We start from the raw sequence: 27,065 nt of genomic DNA on the forward strand, positions 1-27,065 counted from the left end.
TGGAGGGGTCCAGTGTTAAAACCTCTGCCAGGCATTAAAGGGTTGTCCCAGACCCTTGGATTAAAGCGGACATGTCCTTGAGGGTGGGGAGGGCAGGCTGTGATGGTTGCTGGCTCCCAGCTAGCGACGTCCGAGTAATTTGCTTTGCAACTCCGGCGCCTGTGGCTAATGCCCAAATGTGGTAAATGCCCAAACCTGGGGAACCCCGGGGACCTCCGAAGAGCATCAGACTGTTTTAAAAATACTTTATTCTTTAGAAAATACAGCGTTCAGTACAGTGTGCTCTGCTCCCCCCAGCTTCAACCCCCCCACCGCCTGCTCCGCCGAGGTCAAGGCAACGTCGGCACATTCCCCGCCGCAGCAGGAAAGCAGAGGGCAGGTTTCACCGACCCCCGTTTCCATCTTCCCAGGGAAGCGGGCAGCTCTCGAGCCCTCACTGGTACCCAGCAGCAAGGCACTCTCCCCCCAAAACCCCAGTGAAGCCTAACTCACAGCGCCAAGCTCGGTCCTTGGAGCCGATGATGGCCCTTGGTGGCTGGGGACGTCCCGGGGGGGGGGGGGGGGGGGGGCACGCAGGGGCTGTCACACTTCCCCGCACAAGGATTTGGGGTAGCCTGTGTGATTTTTAAGACACGGGCCTGCCCCAGACCAGAGAGCCAGCAGCAAACCCAGGGGGTGACGGTGAGGGCTGGGGCACGTGGAGGGGGACACACCAGGGCTCAGCGTCCCCCCCGCTCCCATCCTAAACAGGGATGGGGCTGAGTCAGGGCTGTAACAGCTCCCTCCGAGGGGAAAAGCTTTACTGGGGGGGGATTCAAAAAGGGGATGCAAACACCACCCAAAGGCAGAGTGACCTTTCTGCAGGGCCAGGCTGAGCTCAGGACTCAGGGGGGACCTTCCACCTCCAGCTGGCTGGCTCCCCCCAGGGACAAACTCCTGCCAGCAAAGCCCACCCCACAGGGAGGGGTCCTGCCTGCACCTTGAGGGGGTGCAGGATCGCTCCAGGTCTGGGGCAGAGGGGCCGTGCACACCAAGAGCGGGACAGGGGAGCAAAATCTGGGGGCTGGGGGAGCAGGGAAAGAAGCGTTTTCTCTTTTCAAACAGGAATCCCCAACGCCACCCCCTTCCCTTTGCATAGAGCAGCTTGCAGGCAAGCGTGTCCTTCAGTCACCCAGGGGACACGGAGAGCAGCGGCTGTGCCCCCCGAGGGGACAGGAGCGAACCTGGGGGACATGGCCCTGCTGCTCCCGTCCTCCGCTGGCAGCCCCGGGGCTTGCACAAGGACACGGAGAAAAGAAACACCGACACCCCTGAACCCTTCCCACCGCTCTGCCCCCAGGTGCAACAAGCCATCCTGATGTTTAAAAAAAGGAATGAAATAGGAAAAAAGGAGGAAAAAAAAAAAACCAAAACCCAAAAAAAGGCTGAGATGGAGGGAAAGATCCCCAGGTCAGCAGAGAGGAAGCCGGGAAGCGCCGCGGGGATGCTGTCCGTTCACCGCCCGGTCCTGCGGGATCTAACTGTCCTCGCCGTTCTCGCCCGGCCCCTTGATCAGCCGCTTCTGTCCCCGCTTCCCCACAGGCCCCTTGGGCTTGGCAAAGGCCTGCTTGAAGGCGTGCTGCTTGGGGTGCACCTCCTCGTAGAGGAACTCCGCCGTCAGCTCAGCTCCATCGTCGATCTCGATCTGCAGCCAGGAGCAGCAAGCGGGGATTAGCAGCTCCCTGGGGTCTTGACACCCACCTTTGGGGCACCCAATCTCCCCTGAGCCCACCAGCGTGGCTGGACCAAGGCTGCGGCACAGCCCCTTGCAGGCGCCCAGCATGGGTCTCCGCTCCGTCACCTGCGGGCGGGCTCGCGCTTACCTTCTTGGCTATCTCCAGGCAAAACTCCTGCTCCACGGTGTCCAGCAACCGGCTCTTGCAGCTGGAGTAGAGCATGCGCTCCTTGATGCTGCATTTGTACCCAGGCATGGAGTAGATAAAGACTGCGAGAAGAGAGCAGGGCTTGTGGTGCTGCCCGGGCTCATGGCCAGGGAGCACCAGGCAGCCACATCCCACCCTGGTCATGGCTTTTCCAGCCCCAAGAGTCCCAGTGTACTCAGCACCAGGTGAGCCATCCCATCCGTCACCCCTTCCCAAATCCCCCCTGGCTCTGCTACCCCTGCAACACAACGGCTGCACAAGCCCTCCAGGGCAGCGCCCGCCGAGCCCTGCACTGCGCCTGGCAGCTTCTTTCGGCACCAAAGGACTCGCCAGCACCCGCCACGGGAGGACGGCAAGCGGGAACTGACTCAAGGTCCCCTGCCACCCCATTCCCATTTGCTCCCTGCGCGAGCAATGGTCCGGGGAGAGCGAGGAACGGCACGGGCTCTAACCAGTGGCCCCCAGTGCCAGGGCACTCACCGACAGACTCCAGGTAGTCTCCCTCGTGCGAGTGCTTGTACAGGAAGAAATGGTAGCGAGCTGAGTCCTGGGGGATCCTCTTGGGCAGGTCGGCGATCTCCGTGGGGCTCGTGTGTACCAGGTCGATGGTCTCCCGCTCCAGATCCAGCTTCTGATGGACAGAGGGGATGGGGGAGCGGATGGGAGTGAGAGGCAGCAGCAAGAGGCAGGTGGAGCGGGGTGCAGGGGAGCCGTTCGAGGGACCTACCAGCTGGATGTAGTTGATTTTCTTCTGCTTGAGCGCCTGGATGGCTTGCTGAGCATCCGACTGCAGGGGGAAGGCCAGGCCCTGCAGGGTCTGGTGCTTGCTCTCCACGCTGATCTCTGTCTTCACCTGGGGATGGAGACCAACCGCCCCCAGCATCAGGGCAGAGACCAGCAAAGGGTGGGGAAGGAAAAGAAAGGAAAACCGGCCGGTGCCACGGCAAAAGGCTTCTCATCCAAGGAGCCGCCTGACACCCAGCTCACAGGGACCGTGGCATTAAACCACCAAAAGTCAGCCAGGCTCGGGGCGACGATGCTTGTCACCATACTGCCACACCGGGAGATCGCCCGGCTCCAGCCATGCACCCCCACACCCCCCCGCTTCACTCCCAGCAAAGACGACCAGCTCAAAACTGATGTTTCCCAGCGAGTCCCTGGCAGGGATGCTGTGACCGACGCTGGCGCGTGTCCGTCTCCGATCATCTCTGAGTGCAACCTGCAGGTGATGGGGGGAGCCCTGAAATCACAGCGTTCAGCTGCACGGGTCCCCACCGGTGGGGAGGGCAAGCTCCTCCTGGGTGGATTTAACTACAGCAGACAGGCATTCCCTCCAGCGCTGGAGCTGGAGGATTGGAGATCCACAGCTCAGAAAGATCCCGGCTGCTGTTTTCCCCACAACCCCTGCGAGTCAGAGGCTGCCACCTGTACCCCAAGCAAACCCCCTACTCCAGGAGACCAAACCCCAGTTCAAAGAAGGAAGAGAAAGAGATTGCAAAGACATCGCAGCACCCTGAGTGCCTCCATCCAGCCACAACGGGGGGGTCCCTGACTGGGACTGGAGGGTGCCGCGAGCCGGCAGCGGGGAAGGGGGGGCAGGACGCGGCAGGCGCAGCATACCTCCTCGGGGCCGGGGTACTCTACCAGCGATGGGCAGCAGCAACAGCCCCCCACCATCTGCCACAGAATACAGGGAGACGGCGTCACCCCGACGGCGGAGGAGCCCACCCCACCTCAAGATCCCCCCCCGGTAAACAGTCCAGCAACGCTAACCCAGGTGCTCTGCAGCGAGCGTGGGTCCCTTTCCTTTGGGATCAGTTTGGGGGATTTTGGATAAAGACAGTCCAGCCTTTTTTCTTCTTTTCTTTTTTTTAACTTCTTTTCCCTCCCCCGATAGAGAAAAGGAAGAAAAATCAAGGCATGCCAAGAGAAATGCAGAAGTTTTAGGTCACCTCTCAAAACCAGCTTGGCAGCGCCAAAGCGGATCTCGTTACGAGGCTGCCCTTCGTTACAGCAGCCCCGCGTGGTACCCACACCCCGGGGAGATGATGGATCTGGGTGCCTGGAGCAGAGCATGCAGAAAAACACCGCCAGAAGAACGAAAAACAGGGCATCAAGCGGGCAGAGCAGCCTACCATCTCGGTGCTCGAGTCCTGGGAACAGGAATCCTGCGAGCGTGGGGAGAGGAGACACACTGTCAATGGCACCCCGCACGGGGACGGAGGTGGGGGGGTCTCAGTGAAACGAGAAGGGGTGGGGGACACACGGACATGCTGGGAGGATGGAGGCATACCATCTCTCTGCTGGAGGCCAGGGAAGGTAGGTCCTGGTAGTGCGGGCAGGGAGAGCAGCAAAAAAATGACACGGGAGACATCAGCGCTGGGGAGGAGTGGGAGGGAGAGCCCCAGCCCCGAGCTCTGGCAGCCCCGCACGCAGCGTCTCTGCCAACATCCCCATGCAGAGCCTGTCCTTGCCCCATCTCCTGCCGGCTCCCCAGCCAGGGTGGCCCCAGCCCAGGGTCTGGAGGAGTTCTACCAATTGCGGCAATAGATTTTGGGCTATCCTCCGCCAAACAGCACGTACTAAAGGTTTGGGGGGAAAAAAATGCCCAAGCCTCTATCCATGCCAAGCATCCTGGAGGATGAACAGGGTGCGAATGTGCAGCTCTCAGGAGATAATTGCTCAAGGGTCATTCGGTGCTGGGTGGGCAAGAGATCCGGCTGACCTCCACGCTTTGCTGTCCTACCTTCCCCCAGGGTGCCGTGGCACCAGCAAGGGCCCGAGGGCAAGCACACAGGAATTCAGAGGACGCACACAAGCTCGCCCGGTCCTATCCTGTGGAGAGTTGCGGCACAAGGACATTACCACTGCCAACACTTCCAGATCCTCATCTTTCTCCCCCGTAAATGCAAGGAGGCTGGGAGGATTATAGCAGGACCGGAGAGACCTCAAGGTGAGACACAAAGCACGCTGAAGTCCAAAAATCCCAAGAGGTTGAAAGTTGTCCTAGTAATGTCAACTCCCCCATATACCTCTGTATTTTCTACTTCCCTTTTCAAAAAGATTAAAATCTGGCTCACTGAAGCACCCCCCAGGGCACAGCCCAGGAGCCGTGCATGGGACGGCCGAGCGTGTGCCACATCCCGTCCCCCCAGCCCCAGCCTTGCCAGCAGCAGGTTTGGCTGGGGGGTTATTTTACCTCCTTTTCTTTAGGTTAGTTTTCTCCCCCTGCTTCCTCATTGCTGGCACGGTGCTGACCTTGGCTAACGAGCATTTTTCTGTCTTAACGATGAAACCTTCATGGCGGGGGTTCTGGCGAAGCCTCTGCTCTACCCACCCACCAACACTGCGGTGCAGCTACGAATGACACCCCCTTACACGCCGCAACGGCACAGCCACCTTTAGTTCCTCTTAATTCTTCTGCCTCAGCCCCCAGCTCCAAAGCTGCCTTCGTCTCCCCCGCGGCCCCACTGATGTGATATGCCTGGCTCCTCTCCATGTTTCGGAGCCTGTGATGCTTCTAGAAAGACTTACCACTCGTGGGTGTTAAGGTAGCTCAACGCCAAATTCAAAGCCATTTCTTAGCCCACGGTCTGCTGACAACTTCCAGCTCAGTAAAGCTGGCGACGCATTTTCCAGCTATTTAAAATATACGGGTTTTTTTTATTTTTTTTTTAAAGCAAATGGCAAATTTTTTGCGAACTCCCACCCAGCTGTCAAGAAGGAGGGTAGCTCACGACATTGCCTCTGTCCATGCAATCCTCAAACCACAGGGGAAGCTTGGTTCACGCAGCCTAAAGCCTGCTTTACCAAAGTCTGGGTACCCTGCCGGGGGATGTGCAAACCTGAGTCCTTCCTGTCTCAGTGTAAAGGGCCGCTGTGCCAGCCCTGGAGACACTGCCATCCAGCCATCGCCTCCTGCTTTGCTGCTGCCCTTCCCCTCCTACCCCTTCTCCGCATTCATCCGGGGGTCAAGGAGGATCCCAGGGAGCTTCTGCCAGCCCAGAATTGCAGCCATCTTCAAGGTGAAGACTGCAAACCTGGTTGGCATCTTGGAGGGTTGTGCAACAACAGGAGGAGAGAGGAGAGAGGAGAGGACCACCAGCAGCAGCTCCAGGTGAGAGGCACAGCAAAGCACTTGCATGCTGGTGGCTTTTAAAGAAACAATGTCCCTTGTGTCACTTCCAAAATCCTAACGGATTGGTTGAATCCAGGGGGACACGCAGGGTCCTGAACCGCTAGCGGGGGCATGGGCAGATGTGCAGAAGCACTGAGGTCAGGGCTTGCCCGGGGGCTGCTTCCCAAGTCGCTGCCAGCCCTGACTGCTCGCTCCCATGGATCTGCTCCCCCAAATGAAACTGCAACGTGCACGCGCGTGCAAGGACCCCACAGCCTGTGCACACGTGTGCAAAGACCCTGTAGGCAACGTGCAAGGCTGGAGGCATCTCTGTACCGAGCAGGGTGCTACAGGTTGAGAGCTGCTCCCATATAGCCCCCTCTTGATCAAAGCCCTCTGCTTTGTGTGGCTCCAGAAACTTGCTCGAAGCTGCATTTACTGAGAGTTGTGAGTTTCCCTGCCCCGGGGAGGTGTGCGTGGCACCGAGCACCCGAGCTATAGCTCCCACCGCCTCCTGCTTCGTGCATGGGGCCAAGCGGGCGCAGCCCCCACACCAACACAGAGACTCTTCAGCACACCCAGCGCTCGGCCGCTTCCTACTTTAAAATCCACAGGCAAAAATATACCCATTTTCCTCTCTTTCTAAATGCCGCTGACTGCTCCCCATGGCCCGCGCTGACACAGGGGACAGCGTACCTTTAAAATAACCCCCAAGCAAACCAAACGGCAGCAGCACCTTCACCCAGGAGCTGGGTCTCGCAAAGGTGAGGGTGGGAAGCAGAGCACGGCAGATCAACTGGAAAACAAGCACCATGAGCACCACTTACCTCGGCCATGTGACCCTGCAAGACAGGGCCAGAAAAATCCCCAAAAACTACTTAATCCTGCAGCACTGGCCAGCCAAGGCAATGGCACAGATGCCCAAAGGTGCCAAACAAGCCGCAGAGCCACCATCAGCACCTCTCTCTCTCCTCCAAGCATGGGCATCACCTTGGATCCTCCAGCACAAATCCTGCCCAGCCCCCCCAGGCTGGGAGCTGGGATAACTACGCCGAGACCCACACGGTGGACACCAGCCCTTGGTGGCATCTCCCAAATGCCCCTCAACTCCGCCACCCCCAGACCTGCTTTGGCAGGTGGAAACCTCCTGCTTTGTCTTTGCCATTAATTAACACCAGCAGGCTGATTGGCTTCGTGTCTCCCAGGCATATCCTGATGCACCCATGAGCCCCACAGCCCCAGCACAGGCGGAATAGAAAGGGATGCTCCTCTAGAGATTAAGGTTTTTTACGGCATCCAAGTGAAATCCTCCCACCCCAACAAAATTCCGCTTCCAGGTGGTCTTCCCACCCAGTGAGCCGATCCCCTCCCCTGCCTCAGTGTTTCGCAGCACCACAGAGGTTGCCATGAGTGCCGCAAGATGCCGGCAGGGAGACGACAGTGTTACAGCCTTGTCTGCCCCCAACCCTACCCCATGCCACTTCCACATCTTTTTCCAGCACATAATCCCCAAATTTAGGTTAAGATCTGTATTTCTTGGGACAGCATCCCTCATATTTATAGCCACAGAGGAAGAGTACAGGAAAGGAGGCTGCTGCAGCCCAAAGATAAGCCTGAATTCTTCCTGCCTCCCCCAGGAATTCAGTCAGCTCTGGCTTTTGCCCCAACACCTAGAGATTAGAGACTGCTGCCTGCTTTCAGCCTCAAACTGCCTTGTGACTGCCAATTACAGCGAGCGAAACAGAGCCCTGAGCTCCTGTCCTAGCAAGGAAAAAGAAAAACCCCAAACAAAACTGTAAATTCCTCTTTACGCCACCAATTTGACCATGAGGATGCTCAGTCCACCTCGGCAAAGGCAGGAACGGGTTAAACTGCAGAGGTACAAGAGATCGCAGTAAAAATGAGCCATCCCTTTTAGCTGGATGCTCGCTCCCGCTCCGGCAGCAAACACATCCCCGCATCCCTCTGTTCCCCGAGGGTCTCAGGCTCCTTCTCCCCGGGCCGGCGGACACCCACCTCGTTGATGCGGATCTGCTGGAGCTCCTGCTCGGCTGCAGTCAGTGGGGCCGGGGCGGAGCAGGAGGACACATGCTTTTGGTAACCGCTCAGGGACACGTCCTCCTGCAGACAGAGGGACAGGGATGGCGGGGGAAGCGTCAGGGGGTGGTTATCGCTGCAGGGCTGGATGCACCCCCAGACTTGAGGCTGCGTCTGAGCGGTTCTCAGGCTCTCTCCTTACTAGGTGGATCAACCGGAGCAGCGCTCTCAAACGCCTCCGTGCTCCATTTTAAATTCCATGCTCAATTTTAAACAGCGCCTGCAACTGCCCGTGCCCGTTCAGGCCACCCGGACACCCACGGCTGTGGCAGTGCGGCTCCTCCGCCTGATTAACAGAGCTCGTGAGCGGGAAAGCGAGAGGGAAAGGCAGAGACCACGGCCTGGGAGCAGCAGAGAGGCGCACAGGAGCAGGAGGGCAGCCGCTGGGGATGCTCCCTGGCTCCCATCGGCACCAGGAGCCCCAGAGGGGGGCTGATGCCCAGCAGGCCCTGGCTGTGCAGTTCCTTCTGCGAAACGCCCATGGAAGAGCAGAAACCTCCGGCCAAGCGCTGCCGGATGACCCCGGCGGCAGCAGGTCTCGCTGCTGGGGTGACACTGCCACCGCCTGGTGCTTCTTTTCCCACTCAGAGTAAATAAAGCTCTGGATGTCTTCTGAACCTTCCTCCCACCTCTTCCACAGTCTCTATCGCAGACTGACCACAGCTGTGCAGGCATGAGAAAGCGGCAGCGGAGACCAAAGCAGCGCAGGGGACAAACCTCTGTGCTGTCCCCCCGCATCCCACATCCCGCTCGGCTTCGGCGCCGAGCCCGGGCTAGACTCCTGAAGCTCAGGGTTGAGCCCAAAAGGCTGCCCAGGAACCACCACCATACCTTCACCGTTCCAAACATCTCGTCCTTTATGTGCCCCCCGCCAAACTCCTTCTTCACCGTCGCTCTGGTGGCGGCGTACAGCATCTTCAGCCGGACCTGCACGAGGAGGGAGGCAGCAAGCACGGTCAGAGAGGAGCATCCTGTACGGCGGGACCAGAGAGCACAAGAGGTGCTCGCAGTCACCGTCCCACCACCAGCTCCACAAACCTCAGCCCTCCCTGGGAGTTTCTAGCTCAGGCTGATTTCTAACCACAGCATCTCCAGGTAGGGAAGAGCCAGGAAAACCCATCAGCGTTATTTCCAGGACTGCCCGCGCACGGCACCACCTCGCTAAGCACTGCCTGAGATCTGCCAGCTTATTCCGTGCTTTGCTTTCCCATCCGTGAGCTCCAGCGTGTGCGTCATTTCTCACCCCCACCTGGGTAACAGGAGGCGCAAATACCACCTGAGTCACCTGAAAGGGACTTGTGCCTTTTGGCACCTCTTTTGTACTGTTCTGCAAAACCCAGCCAAGAGCTTTTGCCAGCGCTCCTTGGTGCACTGCCCTTGCAATAAGACCCTCCGCAGTTTTTTGAGAGAGAGATATATATATAAAAGGTATCTTCTATTATTATATATTATTATATATATACACATATATATACACACATACACATGTATGTGTAAACACATGTATAAAATTATGTATTATTATAATTGTGTACATGCATGTATATATGCATGTGTACACATACATACGTATGTATACACCTATAAAATTATATATATTATGTTAGTATAGTTGTATATGTATGCATGTGTGTATGTGTCTGTATACATATGCGTGCACATATAATAATACATTATTTGTTAGATATATCTCAACAAACTGCAGCGGGTCTTTTTTATATGTGTGTTATAATATATATAACAACAACAACAACATATATTTGTTATACGTATAAAAAAATATGTATTTCTGATATATATATGACAAGTGCATGTATTAACATGGCAGTAAATCCATGTAGCATATAGATTATATAACATATAACAAATAGGGGTGTGTATATATATATATATACACACACACACACACATATGACATGCACAGGTGTTAACACAGCGGTAAACCTCGGTCCTGCTGAAAGCCCGTTACAGAGACGTGCTCAGCAAGACGGCATTTTCCAAGCGGTACCACCGACATCCCCCAAACCAGCCTCCCACCCAACCGGTCTCCCACCCCACAAGCCAGCCCAGCAGGTGTCAATGCCGGCCCGGCCACACGCAGCCCCGAGGGAGCCAGCCTGCCCGGCCCTTTTTAAGGTTGATTTTGGAGCCGGGCCAGCAGCCGCTCTGCGTCAGCCTTCGAGGGCCAGGCGAGTCGGTGCCAGCACCGGTTCTTCCCAGAGACGCTTTTGGCCAGAGCCGCGGCGGGACGTCTCCATCCATCCCGTCCCCGTGGCCCGCACCGCTCCCCTCCCTCCGCCTCCCCGCGCAGCGCTGCGAAGAGGACAGAGATACGGTCCCGGTGTACCTTACCGCGTCTTAAAACGCCCCCCCCCCGTCCCCAAAGCAGCCTCCGCTTCTTAACCCGGGCCCAGCAACGGAGGGTGCGAACGCTCCTCCTCAGCCCCAGCGCAAAGCCAGCTTGGCCAGCGTCTCCGGCGCGGTGCTCACCGGGGAGCTGTCGGGGGACCAGGAGATGAAGAGCCACTCGTAGCCCTGGGCGTTCTGGCTGTCCAGGCGGTACAGCACGTAGCACGGCTGCTGCTCGTCCAGCAAGGGCAGCACGAAGGCGTCGTAGTCGGCATCCCAGCGCCGGGACAGCTCTTTGTGGGCTCCCAGCACAAGCCGTTCTGGAAGGAGAAGACGGGAAAGGTGGCGTTAGCTGAAGGCAAGGCTCGGCACAACTCGCGGCGCCGCGAGGCGGCTCGTCTAAGGGCTTGCCGCAGCTCCAGCGCTGACAACGATGCCGTCCTGCGGAAAAACAAATTGAGGTCTTGAACCACGTGCGGGAGCATACCCCCCCGCTGGTGACCCCACCGGGGGATGCCATCAGGGCTGCGGCCACCGTGGAGGGGCCGGTTTTCTGCCAGCGTCCCACTGCCTCCTGTCCAACCGTCTCCTCCCCTCCCGTGGTCTCCTCTCTGGTGACTACCCGTAGCCTCCTTCTGCTCTGCTCCCTCCAGCAGTGTAGTCCCCAACCGTCCCTTCTTGCTCACAGGGGAACACGAGACCTCCTCCATCCCACCTGGACAAGCTCTAGGGGCACTAGAAGACCTCACCAGAGACAAAAGGAATCATCTATATTTGGGACACTGAGAAAAATAAAGGTCCCATAACAAAAGCTGGGACGATGAGCCCAAGCTGCTCTCATCAGATTCCCCATAACCTCAGAGGGGTCAAATTCAGAGCTGATACCCAAAGCCCATGTCTGCGGGGACCAGGGATGTCCCCAAGACCCCAGGATGGAGGGGGATCATGCTGCCAGGAGAGCCCCAGCCTCTCGAAGCGATCTACATATTTCATGCATGTGGTTGCATCTCAGGTGTCTGAAGGGTCTTTTTTTCAGCTGCTACACAAGTGGCAGTGGGGCTGGGAGCCCTGCGAGCCAGGCAGCGCTCAGCTGGGATTTAAACACTGGTGCAGGCATCATATGAACATAAAACCCCTCCCGTGAGGGTCAAACCAAGCTTTGGGATGGCTGAATGGAAAAGCAATGGTGCTGGAGACGATCAATATAGGTTGCTGGAAAACAACCTCTATTTTTATTCCGTTTTAGATGCAGAAAGGTCTGTGGGAAGATGTCAGGAGTCAGAACAATATGTAGGAAAATCCGGAGGTGCCAAAGCAAAATGAGTTGGGGCCTTGGACTGTTGGCACTCGAGGGGACGCTCAGCCCGGCACGTGCCCTGCCTGGACCTCTGCCCACCGGGAGCCAGGAAGCCCCTTGGCTTTTCCAACCCTCTCCCTCTGATCCAGCTCAGCAGCTCCGAATCTCATGGCAGGTGTATTGGCTTTGTGTGGCAAGGTTTTTGGTAGCGGGGGGGGTTACAGGGGTGGCTTCTGTAAGAAGTTGGTGGAAGCTTCCCCAATGTCCAACAGAGCCAATACCAGCCAGCTCTAAGACAGACCTGTCGCCAGCCAAGGCTGAGCCCATCAGCGATAGTGGTAGCGCCTCTGGGATAACATTTTTAAGAAGGGAAAAAAAGTTGTAGGGGGCACAGAAATGGCAGCCGGAGAGAGGAGTGAGAACATGTAAGAGAAACAGCCCTGCGGACACCAAGGTCAGTGAAGAAGGAGGGGGAGGAGGTGCTCCAGGCCCCGGAGCAGAGATTCCCCTGCAGCCTGTGGGAAGACCATGGTGAGGCAGGCTGTCCCCTGCAGCCCAGGGAGGTCCACGGTGGAGCAGATCTCCACCTGCAGCCCGGGGAGGACCCCACGCCGGAGCAGGTGGGTGCCCAAAGGAGGCTGTGACCCCGTGTGAAGCCCGCGCTGGAGCAGGTTCCTGGCAGGACCTGCGGATCTGTGGAGAGAGGAGCCCACGTTGGAGCAGGTTTTCTGGCAGGACTTGTGACCCCACGAGAGACCCACGCTGGAGCAGTGTGCTCCTGAAGGACTGCACCCCGTGGAAAGGACCCACGCTGGAGCAGTTTGTGAAGAACTGCAGCCCGTGGGAAGGACCCACATTGGAGAAGTTCGTGGAGGACTGTCTGCCGTGGGAGGGACCCCACGCTGGAGCAGGGGAAGAGTGTGAGGAGTCCTGCCCCTGAAGAGGATGAAGTGGCAGAAATAACGTGTGATGAACTGACTGTAAACCCCCATTCCCCGTCCCCCTGTGCCGCTGGGCGGGGGTAGGTAGAGAATCCGGGAGGGAAGTTGTGCCCGGGAAGAAGGGAGGGGTGGAGGGAAGGTGTTTTGAGACTTGGTTTTATTTCTCATTACCCTACTCTGGTTGATTGGTAATAAATTGAGTTAATTTTTCCCAAGCTGAGTCTGTTTTGCCTGTGACGGTAATTGGTGAGTCATCTCTCCTGTCCTGATCTCGACCCACAAGCCCTTTGTTATATTTTCTCTCCCCTGTCCAGCTGAGGATGGGGGAGTGATAGAACGGCTTTGGTGGGCACCTGGCATTCAGCCAGGGTCAATCTGCCACAGCAGGAAAGCTTTTAAGGAAAATAGTTGAGGAATAAAGGGTTTGGGATGAACTACTCTCACCCCTCCTTTCCATCCAAGCAGGGCATTCCCTCACCAACAGCAGTGTAGCCCTTCCCTGCCCAGCGCTGCCCCACCACAGCATCTGCCATCGCACGCTGAACCCATAATTATTTCCTCACAAGGGGCATGTGCTACCGGTTAAGTAACAAGCACAGCAGAAAAAAAGGTGCTGAAAATACTTTACCTTCAGCAAAACCACCTGTTTTGAAAAAAAGAAGCAAAAAACCCCTCAGTGTACCCCTAAAATAAAGCCCTGCAAATGGATTTGTGCATTGCAAAGACCTGGGATCCCAAAGAGACTGCAAGGAATTTCGCCTGGCCAAACCCACTGGCAGCTCTCGGGTGTCTCCGTCTGCCAAACATCCTGACACCTCACACATGAGGCAATCACTGCCAAGTCACTCCAGGCTATTCCCAGGCTGTGCCCAAGCTGGACCCTGGCCGTGCCTCGGCGAGCTGGCAGCCTCCAGCTTTCCCCTGGGCTGGAGGAGCCGCTTATTCCCCCACCTCCCATCAGGCTCTTCACAGTTCAGCTCAACCTGTCCAGGGCCAAATTTTCCTCCCCGGGGAAAGGGAAACCCGGAGCAGCCGCCCTTTGGCAAAACATCATCGTCAGCGCTAGCTATTTCAGTCTCCATTTCTGCAGGGCGCTGCTGCTGCAAAAAGGGTGGCTGGGAGCGTTTCTGGCCCTCGAGGTGCCCCCAGCACTCAGCCGCACGCAGGCTGCTTTGCTCCGAAATGCCCGTACAAGGCAGCCCTGCCTGCAGCTCTGGCAGGCACCGTGGGGGGACAGCGCAGGAGCCAGGAGCTTGCAAAGCTCAGTGCACAACATCACCTACGTGCAAAGAAATGCACCCAATGGGGGAGACCACAAAGCCAATCTTGTCCAGAAACCTGCTGACAGCGAGGAGTAGAGCATCACCTAAAACCGCGTTGGACCACAAGTAGTTCTCATGCCAGGAAAGCACTGCTGAGCCTCAGTGCGCAACCTGCTCCCCCCCGCCCCACCTTCTCCATCTGACCCTGGCTTCTCCTGGCCAGCCCCCAAAGGCAACATCAGCTCAAAGAGCTCCCAAAGGGTTGCTCAGCCATTGCTGCTGTCCTGGGGACACCTGGACACAGAGCATCTGCCATAAGGCTCCTTGCACCATCTTCCTCTCCTTCCACTTGCTGTTGCCTGCTCTGATGTGCCCCAAGACTAATGCCGCGTAGGGCAGAAGGTCCTCTGCAAGCCATCGAGCAGGGCTGGAGGCTCTTCCACAACCCCTGTGCAGGCAGGGCAGCTGGCATGTCCTCTCCAGCCAGCTTGGGACACATCCCTTCCAGCGTGGTCAAGCCCATCTGTCCAGCTGTGACATCTGCCAGGCTGCTCATCACTGCCTGAGGGCCCTTCTCTGGTGGGTAGCAGAAGGCTGGTGCCCCTTGTGTTACAGAAAAGAGTAGTGGCCCAGAAGGACCGAGCAACTTGTCCCCTCTCACGCAGCAGGGCAGACAGGAGGTCCCTGAGTCAGGCTGGTGGCACCACCACCACCTTGTCCCCAGCACACCAAGCCCTTTGGCACAGAGATGCTCCTGGCTCTCCTTTCGCCTGTCTCCTACCAGGAGTCTCGGGCTCTGCCACAACTGAGAGGGTTCTGCAGACACCCAAGCTCCTCCAGAGCTGCCCAGGGCTGGTCCAGGCCAGGGGAAAGGAGCCGGCAGGGTGGGAGAGCCAGAATGGGAAGCACAAAACAGTGCCGAGCGAGCTTGGTCCATGAAACAGCTGCTGCCGCCAACACATCAGACAGATAAATACATCCCATTCAGCCTGAGTGGAGATGGTGGGATGTGGTTTCCACTGATGGTAAAAAGTCTCCCTTGCTGCTGTCACCGGCCACAACCCAAAGCCAGTGGCACAAGTCCTAGCACCCTAAGTCCAGGCTTAGGGGCATCCATGACTTATCCTAACGCAAACCCGACTCCCACTTTTTAAAAGAAAAAGGAGCCAAGAGGGCAACATTGGTGTCAAAGATGCTCCGAAGAAACAATGCAGATGTCGCATCCCAACACACAGGGACCTTGCCAAGAACAAAGCCAACACCAAAGAACCTTGCAGTGGACCTGCTGATGAGTCCCGCATGTTTCAAGTCACGCCGCTCTTCCAAATGGGACTTCACAGCCCCTCCGAAGGCCGGCACGGGCTCCTTACAACCATGGGCTCCTTACGACCACATCCACCTCGGCGTTTGCAGCGTGGTCCCGGTGGCCCACCTGAGGGAGGTGGTGACGGCAGCTTGGCAGGGCATTTAATGTCCCCGCTGCCACGAGAAACAAGTCATTCACATGCAATTGGATGAGGCTGAGAAGATGGAAAACCTACACCACAGAGGCTCCCCGCTGGGACATTCAATCAGTGCTTTGCTCCGCTCGCTTGTTTGATAAATGTAGAGGCCATCCAAAGGCACCTTTCCATGGGACAAACGTGGGCAGTTTGGTGCCAGCCTGAAAATTGGGCTAGGGCCAGGCCCGTGCACAGGAGCCGGGGCTGGGACGGGATGGGTTTCAGAGCGTAGCATCTCTCACAGGATGCAGTCAGGGCCCCGTGCTGAGCCCCGTGCCAAGGATCACCCCCCTGCCCACCCCTGCCCTGAGCATCTCCCTGCCTGGCATGGGATGCCATGTCCAAGGAAGAAGATGCTGCGCGTCACCCCAGCCAAGGTCCCACAGCACCCGCAGCAGCTTCTCGCAGGGCTCCCTTAATATAATTTGACACAGCAGCAAAAGCCTCCCAGAGCTCAGCACCGATCCTGAACACCAGTGTCGGCCCGCTGGCAAAGTCGCTGCGCCCCCCCGGAGCCGCCTTGGGGCTCCAATAGCTGCTCACCAGCACACCCAAATTTTGGGCTTGTATTTCAGGTCTGGGCTGCTGCGTGCCAGGGAGCCACAGCAGCATTTTCCCTGGGGTTTCCAAAAACATAAGCTGGCACCGCAGTGGCAAAGAGGAAAGGAGGAGAGGCAAAACAGAGAACCGACGTGGTGTAAATCAAAGCACTTAAAAACAAGACTTACCGTCCTCAATGATGACCTTGATGAGCCGAACTGAACCATTTCGGGCTTTGGCAAAGAAGTCCCTTAATTCCGTGGTGGCTGAAAGAACCAGAAACATCGTGATCAGATTTAGCAGTCAAAGCAGGTGCTAGGCTGCTCGGTGACTGGCCAGGGAGGGGAGCAACTTGGCAGGATAGAAATTTAAAAATTGAAAAAAAAAAAAATCTCTGGTGCCAAAAAAAATGATAATAAAAATAATAATACAAAACCCAAACAGCTGGGAGCAAAGTGCTGCGTCTCCCTGAGGCGTCAGAGTTAAATAGCAGCTGGGAGCACATGTGATCCGGAGAACTTGATACTTGGCCTGAGTGAACATAATCACCCAAATTTAGATGATGGCTTGGCCAGTGCAGGCGGAGAGAGCTCAAGTGACAAGTTTATTCGCTTTACAGAGTGGCAGGGTTTGCATATGGGGGGTGGCTGGAAGATGTCCCAACAGGCTGTGATGTCCCAGGCTTGTGACACACGGCGGGGATGCTGCTCCTGAGGCAGCTGGGGACCAGCACGACTCCAAACTGGAGGCACTGGTTTGAAGCTGAGCCCCTGGTGAAGGGAAAAGCAACGACGCCAGGGTTTTACTCCACAGCCAGCAGGGCTTTGGTTGCAGAAGGCTTTTGGGAAGTGTTCTGGGCAGACACCTTCCTCCTCATCCCCCCTCTCCAAGGACCAGGCACCAGCAACTGGTCTTTGGCATCCTACCAGGAGGCAACAGCGGGCAGTGGATGTTGAAGGGGCAGCCCACAGCCAGCGCTGGAGGCTTAATCTGCCCACCCCAAAAGCATCACCGGCGTGGAGCTCCCCATCCCACCCAGGACATACTACACGCGAAGACAACGCCCAAAACATGCGGCTTGGAGGGGCTGAGCCCCCTGACGAGGAGCATCTCCCAGCCTGGCTCCCCCTGAAAGTCCCTTCTATTACAAGCCCGAGCACCTTCCTGGATGCAGCCGCACAGCCAAGGGCGTCCCGTGAGTTCAAAGCCACAGGCAGCTCTGCGCTTAGTAGAAATACTAGAGAAATGGGCATTACAAAGATTGGAGACCCGGGCAGACGCTCCTTAGCCCACACCATGATCCGTGCTTGGAGTCGCCGTCAGCAGCCCCCCGCTCCCGGCGCTTTGCCACACTGCCTGCCCATTACCGATCACCGTGCCGGAGCAGCCCGCAGCAGGAAGGAGCCCTGCTTTGGTTCCCAGAGCCTGAGAGCATCCACAGCCAAGTCACTTTGCAAAGAAAGCCATCCCTACCTCAGCCAGAAAGGTGCTGTGACTAGACAAGCCAACCCCTGCCGGCAAGGGCCGTATCCATTCCGCTTCAGTCCCTCCAGAAGCGGGTACCACACTTTGACACAGCCCCCCCAGCATCGCCACGGGAGGAGCCTTGACACTATCCATCACCCACTCAAGGAGCACGGGGGGACATTGACTCTGTCACACACCGGTGCCCTCTGTCCCCTGGAGGCAGACCCCGGGCTGGGGCACTGCCCACAGCTCCCCCAGCCCCGAGGGAGAAGGAGCAGGCATGGATTTGTCCCCACGCACAAACACCGATGATGATGCAGGCAGAGAGGTGGACAGGGATGTCCGGAGGAACCCCCCCAGGGAACTCCTGCCTGTCCCCCCTCAAGCGATACATCCGAGATGCATCTGCCCCATCAGCAAAAAGCCTGCCCTGATTAGAAGTCCGGCGGAGAGAAGAGGCACAAACGAAGAAGAGCTCCCAGGCTGGTACCCTGCAAACAGCGGTGCTCCCACACCAACCCAGAGCTGCCACCTCAGCAGGACCCCGCGGGAACAGGCACGCAGAGACCCCAGCAAAGGCACACCAGTCCTTCATAGCGTTTTAGGGGACACCCAGAAGGTTTGCTGGGGTAATCCCACCACGAGCAAACCATCCTTCTCCCTTCATCAGCATTGAGGCACGTGGCTCTCCCAGTTCCCAGCGCAGACCTTCACCCTCTCCCAGTGCCGGCTGGGAGCTCAGCCTGCTCACACCATTCCCACCTAAGGATGCTCTGATATTTTTAGCCCCTTTCACTGCTGAGAGTGGCTGTTTCCTTCCGGCAGCATCTGTGGTTATTGCAAACACACGAGGCGGAAGAGGAGGAGAAAAAGAGACATTTATACACCCAGGAAACCTCGTGGAGGAGACAAATGCTCCTAATTAAGCTTCACCGATTCCTATTACACTGCCAAAATAGGAAAGAATAACATTGGTCTCAGATGTTTCTATAGCATCAGCTTTGGGGGAGAAAGAGGAAAGCTCTCCAGTGCTATCCGGCTTGCAAATCCCTCCGGCCTGTCCCATCCTTCCCAGAGCCCAAGGGCACACAGGGGTCTGGAAAAATCAGGAGTCTGGGCAAATGAAATGCCCCAGCCCACCTGGAAATGCTAGGAGTGCCCAGAAGTATTGGATCGACAGCCGGGATGATTGACAGTTGAGTGACTGACAAGTGACGGCCAAGTGCTGGGACCTGTGTAGGTCCAGAGGGGTTTAAGGGGATGGTGAAAAGCACAGATGCTGCCGGAGAAGCCAAGCGCACAATGGGAAATACTGCAAGGTCTGCCAAGGAGAGAGATGCTTTCCAGAGGAGATGGCAGCAGGGCTTTCAAAAAAACTCAGAGTAGGCTTCCAAGCTATAATTCTGCTGAAATTAAAAAAAAAAAAAATTTAAAAAAAAAAAAAAGGCAATTTTCATTTAAATAAAAAAAATCACTGGGGTATCTTTGACATCCCCTTCTGTCTCTCGCAACACAGAGCCAAGAGCCAGCGAGAGCGAGAGGAATAAGCTAGCGAAGGTTTTCAGCACAAGCTCAGCAACTGCTTCATTACAGTATGTTTATGACTTAATTGGCACAGCAGACTTGACGAGATGGCTTGCGTGCCTGAAATATTAATATAAAAGTCCACAGCTGGCTCTGGAAGAAAGGCAGGGAGGAGACCTTACCCTGGAGATGGAGGCGAGTGGTACCTCTACCCTGAGGCATCTCCCTGCCGGGAAGTCTCCAGCACCCAACTCAAGGGCTGAAAAACCCACGTGTGGGGAAACCACAAAAATCAGGGAACAGGACAAGTGAGGGGGCAGAGGACAGGATGGGGACCCGCACATCCAACTCACCCTCTAGACATGGTGTCGTGGTTTAAGCCCAGCCAGCAACTAGGCACCACACAGTCACTCGCTCACTGTCCCCTTTCCCAGTGGGATGGGGAGGAGAATCGGGAAAAAAAGTAAAACTCACAGGCTGAGATAAGAACAATTTAATAATTAAAGTAAAATAAAATTTAATATGAACAATAATAATAATATATAATAATAATAGTAATGAGAAGGAATGTAATAATAATAATAAAAAAATAGAACAAAAAGAAAAACCAAACCAACCAAACAAACCACCCAAGAAAAAACAAGTGATGTACAATGCAATTGCTCACTACCCACTGACCAATGCTCGAGCAGCAATCTGCCCCTCCTGGCCAACTCCCCCCAGTTTATATACTGAGCATGACATCCTATGGTATGGAATATCCCTTTGGCTAGTTCGGGTCAGCTGTCCTGGCCATGCTCCCTCCCAGCTTCTCGTACACCTGCTTGCTGGCAGGGCATGGGAAACTGAAAAACCCTTAACTTAGGATAAACACTACTTGGCAACAACTAAAACATCAGTGTGTTATCAACATTATTCTCACACTAAATCCAAAACACACTGTACCAGCTACTAAGAAGAAAATTAACTCTATCCCAGCTGAAACCAGGACACATGGCTTCCCGGAAAATCCTGGAACAAATTTTTTGTTTGTTTGTTTGTTTCTGGATTCAGAAATAAACCCAAGCTGGGCTACAGCCAGCAGGGATCTACTGATAACAAATTGCACAAGATCAGCCTAGCTTCCCCCAGCAGAGCCACAGGCCTGTGGGCTTCAGGAGTCCCAGCTCAGCTTCCTAAGCGTCTCCAAACGTCAGAAGCCAGATTGGGAAACATGGAGGTGGTGAACCTCTATGGCATGGGCACAAAACAGCATGGATAACTCACTCTGGGAGGTATCAGAGGTTGGACAGAGCAAGGTCTCCTGGGGACCTGTGGTGGGTCCAGGTTTAGTCCACATTTCCATGAACAGCTGTAAGGTGGGAAGCTAGAGGAGTTGCAAGCGCGCGCTGGAGAAGAATTCACCGTTCTCTCAGGAGACTGGAGAAACAGGCTGGGAAAAAAAGAAATAGGATGAAACTCAATAGGAAGCAAAGTGCCATAACTAGGAGAAGGACCAGCTACACCAATGCACGGCAGGGTCCAGCAGCTCCAGAGGTGGGTCGCAAGCCAAGTTCAGGTTAATCGTTTCGCATTGTTGTGGGCAAAGTCATTCGTGAAGGCACGAACAAGAGCATGATCATGTTATTTGGTGTTGACAAGGCTGCAGGCACAGCAAGAACAGCATGTCCAGGCTCAGCGTCGTGCAAGGAGCAAGGCACAGAACGGACGGCACCTATGCCAGAAGGTGCAGCGTGCAGGAGCAACAGAAGGAACTGGGGCTGGTCAGCCCAGAGGAGAGAAGAAAAACGATGAACAACTTGTACTGGTTTTCCAGCCAGAAACATCAGGCCCCACCTTGGCATTTGGGAAATCTCACGATGAGGGTGACCAAACCCTGGGAAGGACACCGTGCCTCCACCCCTGCCCCAAAAAACCTCCAGAAACCCTCCTGGGATGCTGCTGCTTTGAGGCAGGGTGAGCTCAGTGGCATCGTGAGGAACCTTCTGGCTTTTCTACAAGACATTCCTGCCATCGACCCTCCTGGCAGACATGGTGGGCACAAGCACCTGCGCCTCCTCAGCCACCCTCCCATGACAGCCCAAAAATCGCCTCCAGCCATCGAGTCGTGCAGCACCTCCCTATCCCATCTGTTTGTAGGCTGCAGATGAGTTGTCCCCTATTCGTGAGCCACCTGCATTTAGCAGCCTGCTAACAGCATGTCCCAGGTCCCCTTGCACCACAAAACCTCCCTGCCCAGCAGCACCTGCCTCCCATTTGGGATGGAGGGCTGAGCAGAGCTGGCCATCGGCACCGGGACACCCAGGCTGGGAAGCTCGTGGCATGGCAGGGAGGTGACGGTTTGGCCAGCGGTGGCCTTCAGGTGGCCCTGACCATCCAGGCAAGCTGCCAGAGGAGAAGAGGAGCTCGTGGTGGGAAGGCACAGCGGTGCCCCCGCTCTCGGCAGCACGGACCTGAAGACCCCAGGCTTCGGGGACCAGCGGGGCGGCCAGATCCTTGCACTGAACGTCCTACTGAAGGGACGTGCTGTTTGCAGCCAGAGCAGGCAGCTGCCCTGGCTTGGGATGCGGCCATTTGGATCAGGAGATTTCGGTGCCAAGCTTGAAGCATCGCACTTGCCTGAAAACGCTGCGAGATGGAGAAGACAGATGGTGCTTGTGGGTACCACCCTGCCACAAAAGCTATTCCCAAAGCCCAGCGTTTTTTTGATGTTTACAGCCCCAGTTAGCTCATCTGAGCAGAGCCAGGCTGTAACGAGGCCGGAGGGAGACAGAGGCACCACGCGTTGATGACAGCCGTAGCCACAGCAACCGGCCAGTCTCTCCCTGGGGATGCCAGGGTGCCAGCGGAGCCGCCTGTGCAACCCCTGGGGAAGCACCGCGGGGATGGGGATGGCGGCGACAGCCACACCGCCTCCCCTGCACCCTTCCCTCCTCCATCCTCTCCCTCACTTGTTGGGGGAGCAACAGGTTTTTGCTTATTTGACCCTTCCAAATCCCCCCCCATCCCGATGACAGCACCCAGCTCCCAGATCAATAATACATGCTCCCTGAAACAGATGCCTCTCTCAATACTTCGAGTCACCTTGCCCTCCCGACGGGAAACCCGAGCCTCCAGCCATCAATCTTTCATTCTCTGGACATAATCTTCAAGTCGATGCGACTCCAAGTGACTGCTTCCCTTTCACCATCCAGGGCACAGTGAGCCTGGGATGCCACAGGGAAACTTGATCAAAAATCCAGCCACAAACCTGGGCAAAACTTGTCCAAGCCCCAGGGATGCTTGGCCAGACAGTGGTTGAGATGCTGATGGATAAAACACGGCTACACCTGCACCATCCACGCTTTCCCTGCACAGGCAGCTCTGCCCAGCTCCTGCCAGGCATCCAGGAAAGGGCACAACTGCAACAGGCACAAAATAGCTGTTGCTGCAGCTAAAATTCCTCCTTTTCAGTCTATCCCAGTGTAACTCGTCACGCAGTGCCTGCTCAACCCGCTCACTGCAGAGAGCTTTTCTGCTGACAGACGTGGAGGGCCAGTTTAAGTGCTAAGAGGATTTTATTTCTCACCATGGAAAAAAAAAAATGTCCTTGCAGGGAATCTTTTCTCTGGGAAAAAGCTACAGTTGCCAGAAGAAAATAAAAAGGAGGCAGGGGGGAAGGGCAAGAGAGGATACAAGCAAAGCTTTTCTCCCAATTTTCAGTGAGGCTGGGCCATATCCTGCAGGATTTCACAGGGACAACTCCTGGTCCGTATTGCAAATCCTGCCCAGAGACTTTCAGCCACCCGCCTGACGCCAGCCGTTTGCTTCTCAACACCCGATCTTCCATGTGCATGCCCGGGACCTGTCTTGTCTCCACCTTGCCACCTCGGATCAGAGTTATTCAGCCCTTCCCTCACTCCAGGTTAGGCAGCGCCCACCCTGCGGGCAGCATCAGTCGGATCCAGCCGGCAACACAGCATCCTGGAGCAAAGCGGTGGTGCCAGCATGCATGGTCCTGCCTCACTTGCAGAAGTTGCCAGTTGCTGTTCCTTTTCTCTGCCCAGTAAAGCCACGACTGGGAGCACTGGTTTGGGCGTCAGGGGGGACGGGGACCCAGGGACAGACCCTGGCAGAGATCTCGTTGCATTGACAGCCTCTCGATGCATGCTTTCCAAGGGATTTCCTCCACCCTGCCACTCTAGGTGCTTAACTTCAAGGGGTTTGACATCTCAGGGTGTTTGTCTGGTCTTCCACCCACGCCGCCGCTCTGGTCATCCTGATGTGCCACCCGCTGGGGGCATTGCCCAAGTGGGTGTCAACCTCTGAGTTGGGTGCTGGCCCCAGAAAAGAGCTCACAAGCGGGGACCATCTCCTCAAAACCATCCTTGCAGCAGCCCAGTGCCCTCTGTCCTCCGTGGACACCAAGGGCCATGGAGCCGCCATCCCTTCTCCTCCTCCACTGAAGGCAGGGTGTGACACGTCCCCGGTTAGGGGGTCACCCCTGGCATCCCAGCTGCAAAGCTGCCCCCGGATTCAGGCGGCCAGGCACCTCGGGGGACCAGCACTGCCTCCCGGCACGGCGGAAGGAAAGGGTTCAAGGAAGCGGTGGACGTGGAAAGAAGCTCCTTTCTTCTCCAGCTTTCTTCTCACTGAAGAGCCAGGAAGCCAGCTGCTTTTGAAGGAGACCTTTGCAGAGCCAGCAGCTCCCGCATACCCCCTTTCTGCTCCTTTTCCCATCTGACATCATTCCTGCCTGCACGCATCACGGTTATGCTTCTCCTGAAGAAAACGTCCGTTCCTACCAAACGCTTTCCCAATGCAAGATCCAGAGCTGGGGCAAAGCGGAGGCTCAGCTGCAGACTGGAGCGAAGGTCCTTCCCCATCCCCACATCTTGCCACCTCCCCCAGAAAAAGCAGGCACCAAACTCTATTTTTTGGTTGAAGAAACAACATACATTTGATTTCTTTACTTTCTAGATGAAAAAAAAATCCCCTTTAAGAGACTTTTTCTCTCTACCCAGAGGTCATGAAAGAGATCCCAGAAGCAGCTGAAAGCAGATGACCTCCCACCAGCATCAAAGCCCTGGTTCAGCATTGCCTTCCTAAGGTTTTAAACTCAAACAGTGAATGCTGTCCCCATCTAATGCCGCTCAGGGCAGAACAGGGACTGTAAAAATACTCATTGAATCCTCCCAGCTGTAGTTAAAAAGCAGGTTTCCAGCCCCAAGAAGCCCACAGCAACCCTTGATAGCTTCCAACCGCCTCCCCAGCCTGGCAGTCTCCATGGCAGCCCAGTTTTCCACCAGCACCTTCAAGGGAGCTGCCACGGATACCTAAAAAAAATAATAATTAGCCTCTTGCCTCTGCATGAAAGGCTCAACCCTGATTAAACACCCCAAACCTGCGGCTCTTCACTGCCATCGCTCCCCCTCCCCGGGCACCACCTGCTTCTCCCCAAAAGCCAGGATGATTCGGTAGCATCGCAGCAGGGGGCTGCTCCAGGGGTTCCCCCGTCACCACGTCACCCTGCTCTCACACTGATCTAGCACAGCATCAGCCAAAATCTCTCGCCAGTTTGGCCGCAACCTCCCCTAAGCCAGCCAGCGGGTCGGACTGTAATTCCCCCAGGAGCAGATGCCTTCCTGCAAACAGGGGAGAAATGGGAATAACAAAAACACAAAGCGATGCACGCACACAAAAATAACAAGACCCCAGAAACCATGAAGATGTGGAAAATCCCTCCTCCTCCTCGGCAAACAACAGACCTCAGCGTCTCAGCAGAGGGGATGAAAGTAGCAGTGGGATTGCTGCTCCTCATCCAATATCAAACCTGCTCTCTGCTGAGCAAAGGAATTAATTTGATCACTGTGCCAGGGTGAGGAGGACTGAAATACCCCAAAACCCCCCTGGGGTGGTTCCCTTAAATCCCAGAGCGCCCCAGTTCAGCATCGCAGGTGTTAGAGGGGCAGATTTGCATTCAGAGAGGAAACAGCCGCTTCCTGGAAGAGGGACCGTGCAGCAGGGGACGGAGGACACGACCCAGAGAGCTCAGCCACCCAGAGATGTCCAAGATGCTGCGAGAGCGAGGCCACACAATGCAAGTTATTTTTCGTAACCATGGGGAGGTTTTTATGCCACCCCCAGCTTGGGGATCTGCTGCCTGGGCCGAGCCGTTGGGTCTATCCCCACCCTGCCCGGCTGCAGCTCCTGGGGGGAAGTCCGAGTCCCTTCCCCTTTCCAGCACAGCGCTGCTGACGGGGCACGTTACGTCCTACGGGCAACGACAACTCACGGCCACTCTCGCCACTGGTCCCAGCAGCGTTTGCCAAGCGGTGGGCAGCCAAGGTCGGCGAAGGTCGGCGCTCTCAGAGAGCAGCTCGTCGGCTTCGCCAAGCCAGCGCATCCCCCCCAGCAGCCGCAGGGGTGCCAGGGAGGACGGCATCAGCAGCGTAGGAGCGGACGGGCATGGCGGCGAGCAACAGGCAGCAGCCTCTTGGGGCACAGGCAGCGCAACAGGCTTTGCCTGCAGCAAACCCCACGGGAGAGCTCTGTAGAGCGGGGCCGGCACACCAAGAGTTCAGGTGGGCACTGAGGTCCACCCTGCTGATTTCTTTTTTTTTTTTTGTTTTTGTTTTGTTACAGTAAAGGGAACATTCAACTAGAGCCTGAACTTCAGGGCCTCAGCTTAAACCAGAAGCAATGAATCTGAACCCAAACGTCATCAGCTACCAGCACTCCCAGGCAAAGCAGGAGAAACATCTAAGCACCATCGCTAACCGCTTCTCAACCACTGCTCCCCCAGGAGCATCTGAAGGGGAAGGATGCTCTTGACCGCACACTCAAGGAACAAGGATGCTCATGCCACGAAGGAACAGCAGCCACAAATCCAACACCCTTGCACAACGGTGCTGGCCATGAGGAAGGGAGTTGCGAGGTCAGCGTCCCAGCTCCCCTCCCCGCGCATGCAGCGGTGCTGGATTCGCACCCGGCCGGCGTGGAGCTGGGCTTCGGGGGCAGCTGCTCTCACATCCCCGCTCGCATATTGATTCGGTTACATAAATTATGCAGCACCTCTACTCCTGATTAATACTGTTAATTGAGTTGGCAGGTGGGAAGCAGGAGGGAAATACCGTGAGGACATGCAGTCGCACACCAAACGCACCCATAAATGCAAAAGCCGTCGTCTCAGGGTGCTGGCTGGGTCCTGTAGGGAGCGAGTGGAGAAAGCAGGGAGCTCCCCCCCAAACCGAACGGCAACGGTCAGGCAGGAATTTATTCGGGCTCTCTGCAACCCCCCCGGGAGGAGGCGCAGCGCTGGGGGCCGAGCATCACCGCAGGGAGGGGAGATGGGGCCGGGGCTGATGTGGGGCTGCGGCGAAGCGGATCCGTGCGGGTCAAGGTGCTGCCGCAGCAGAAGGCAGCTTTACGAGCGGCGTCCCGGCGGTTTTATTGAGCATCAGCCCAGACAAAGGATGCAGGAGAACCCCTCACCGGCAGCATCCCCGGAGCCAGGCCCCCTCCTTCACCTCCTACGAGCACCCAAATGCTCTGAGCCTGACTCAGTGCTTCCCTCCTCTCCCCCCCCCCCCCCGCTACTTGCGGGAAAACCTGCCGGCTCCTTCGGGAAGCTTCATCTTATCGCCCCCATCATCGCTACACGCGACACGGCCCGGCAGCCTGCCGCGGCGGGGCCGGGGGGATGCTCGGGGCGCGTCCCCGCCGGGCGCCTCCCGAGGCGGGGGAAGGGAAAGGAGCAACCCAGCCCGGGGGAACGGGGGTCCGACCCCTGCCGAGCCCAGCACGGCAGCGGGCACCCCGCGGGAAGGGACGGGAGGGGACGAGCGGCTCAAGCGGGCGCCGCTTACCGTGGATGCCGGTCTGGTGAGTCATGGCTCCGCTCGGCTCCGTTCCCCTCCGCTCCGGCTCCGCCGCGTCCCGGGCAGGAAACGGCTGGGCAGGCAGCACCGCCCGCTTCCGGAGTCGGGAGCCCGCCGCCCGCACCGCCCCGGGGAGGAGGAGCCGCCGCCGCCGGGGGGGGGCCGCACTACGGCGCCCCCTGGCGGAG

General features: G+C 56.7%; 1 protein-coding gene across 3 annotated transcripts; it reads right to left on the reverse strand.

Moving 5' to 3' along the window:
* Positions 1 to 233: 233 nt before the first annotated feature.
* Positions 234 to 27,010, reverse strand: TWF2 (twinfilin actin binding protein 2). 3 transcript variants are annotated; one of them, XM_041118728.1, is made up of 11 exons: positions 26,866 to 26,990; positions 20,285 to 20,450; positions 16,216 to 16,293; positions 10,627 to 10,805; positions 8,968 to 9,063; positions 8,056 to 8,160; positions 4,058 to 4,090; positions 2,650 to 2,775; positions 2,403 to 2,553; positions 1,863 to 1,984; positions 234 to 1,684 (listed from the first exon to the last, which is right to left on the reverse strand). In XM_041118728.1, exons 2-11 carry the CDS (start codon positions 20,361 to 20,363, stop codon positions 1,517 to 1,519), a joined length of 1,137 nt encoding a protein of 378 aa, XP_040974662.1. In that variant the 5' UTR covers positions 20,364 to 20,450; positions 26,866 to 26,990; the 3' UTR covers positions 234 to 1,516. The 3 variants fall into 3 exon arrangements, with proteins under 3 accessions (XP_040974662.1, XP_029899526.1, XP_029899527.1); XM_030043666.2 differs by lacking the exon at positions 4,058 to 4,090 and having other exon boundaries at positions 26,866 to 26,989; XM_030043667.2 differs by lacking the exons at positions 4,058 to 4,090; positions 20,285 to 20,450 and having other exon boundaries at positions 26,866 to 27,010.
* Between the last annotated feature and the right edge of the window lie 55 nt (positions 27,011 to 27,065).

Source organism: Aquila chrysaetos, chromosome 20, assembly GCF_900496995.4.
Source record: "Aquila chrysaetos chrysaetos chromosome 20, bAquChr1.4, whole genome shotgun sequence".
NCBI classification, from domain to species: domain Eukaryota; kingdom Metazoa; phylum Chordata; class Aves; order Accipitriformes; family Accipitridae; genus Aquila; species Aquila chrysaetos.

Coding starts and splice junctions, on each gene's coding strand:
- TWF2 (XM_041118728.1), bottom strand. CDS start 20,363: ATGGAAATGTGGACTAAACCTGGACCCACCACAGGTCCCCAGGAGACC. Junction 16,294..20,284: donor AACCTCTGATACCTCCCAGA/GTGAGTTATCCA, acceptor TGGTTCTTTCAG/CCACCACGGAATTAAGGGAC. Junction 2,554..2,649: donor AAATCAACTACATCCAGCTG/GTAGGTCCCTCG, acceptor TCTGTCCATCAG/AAGCTGGATCTGGAGCGGGA.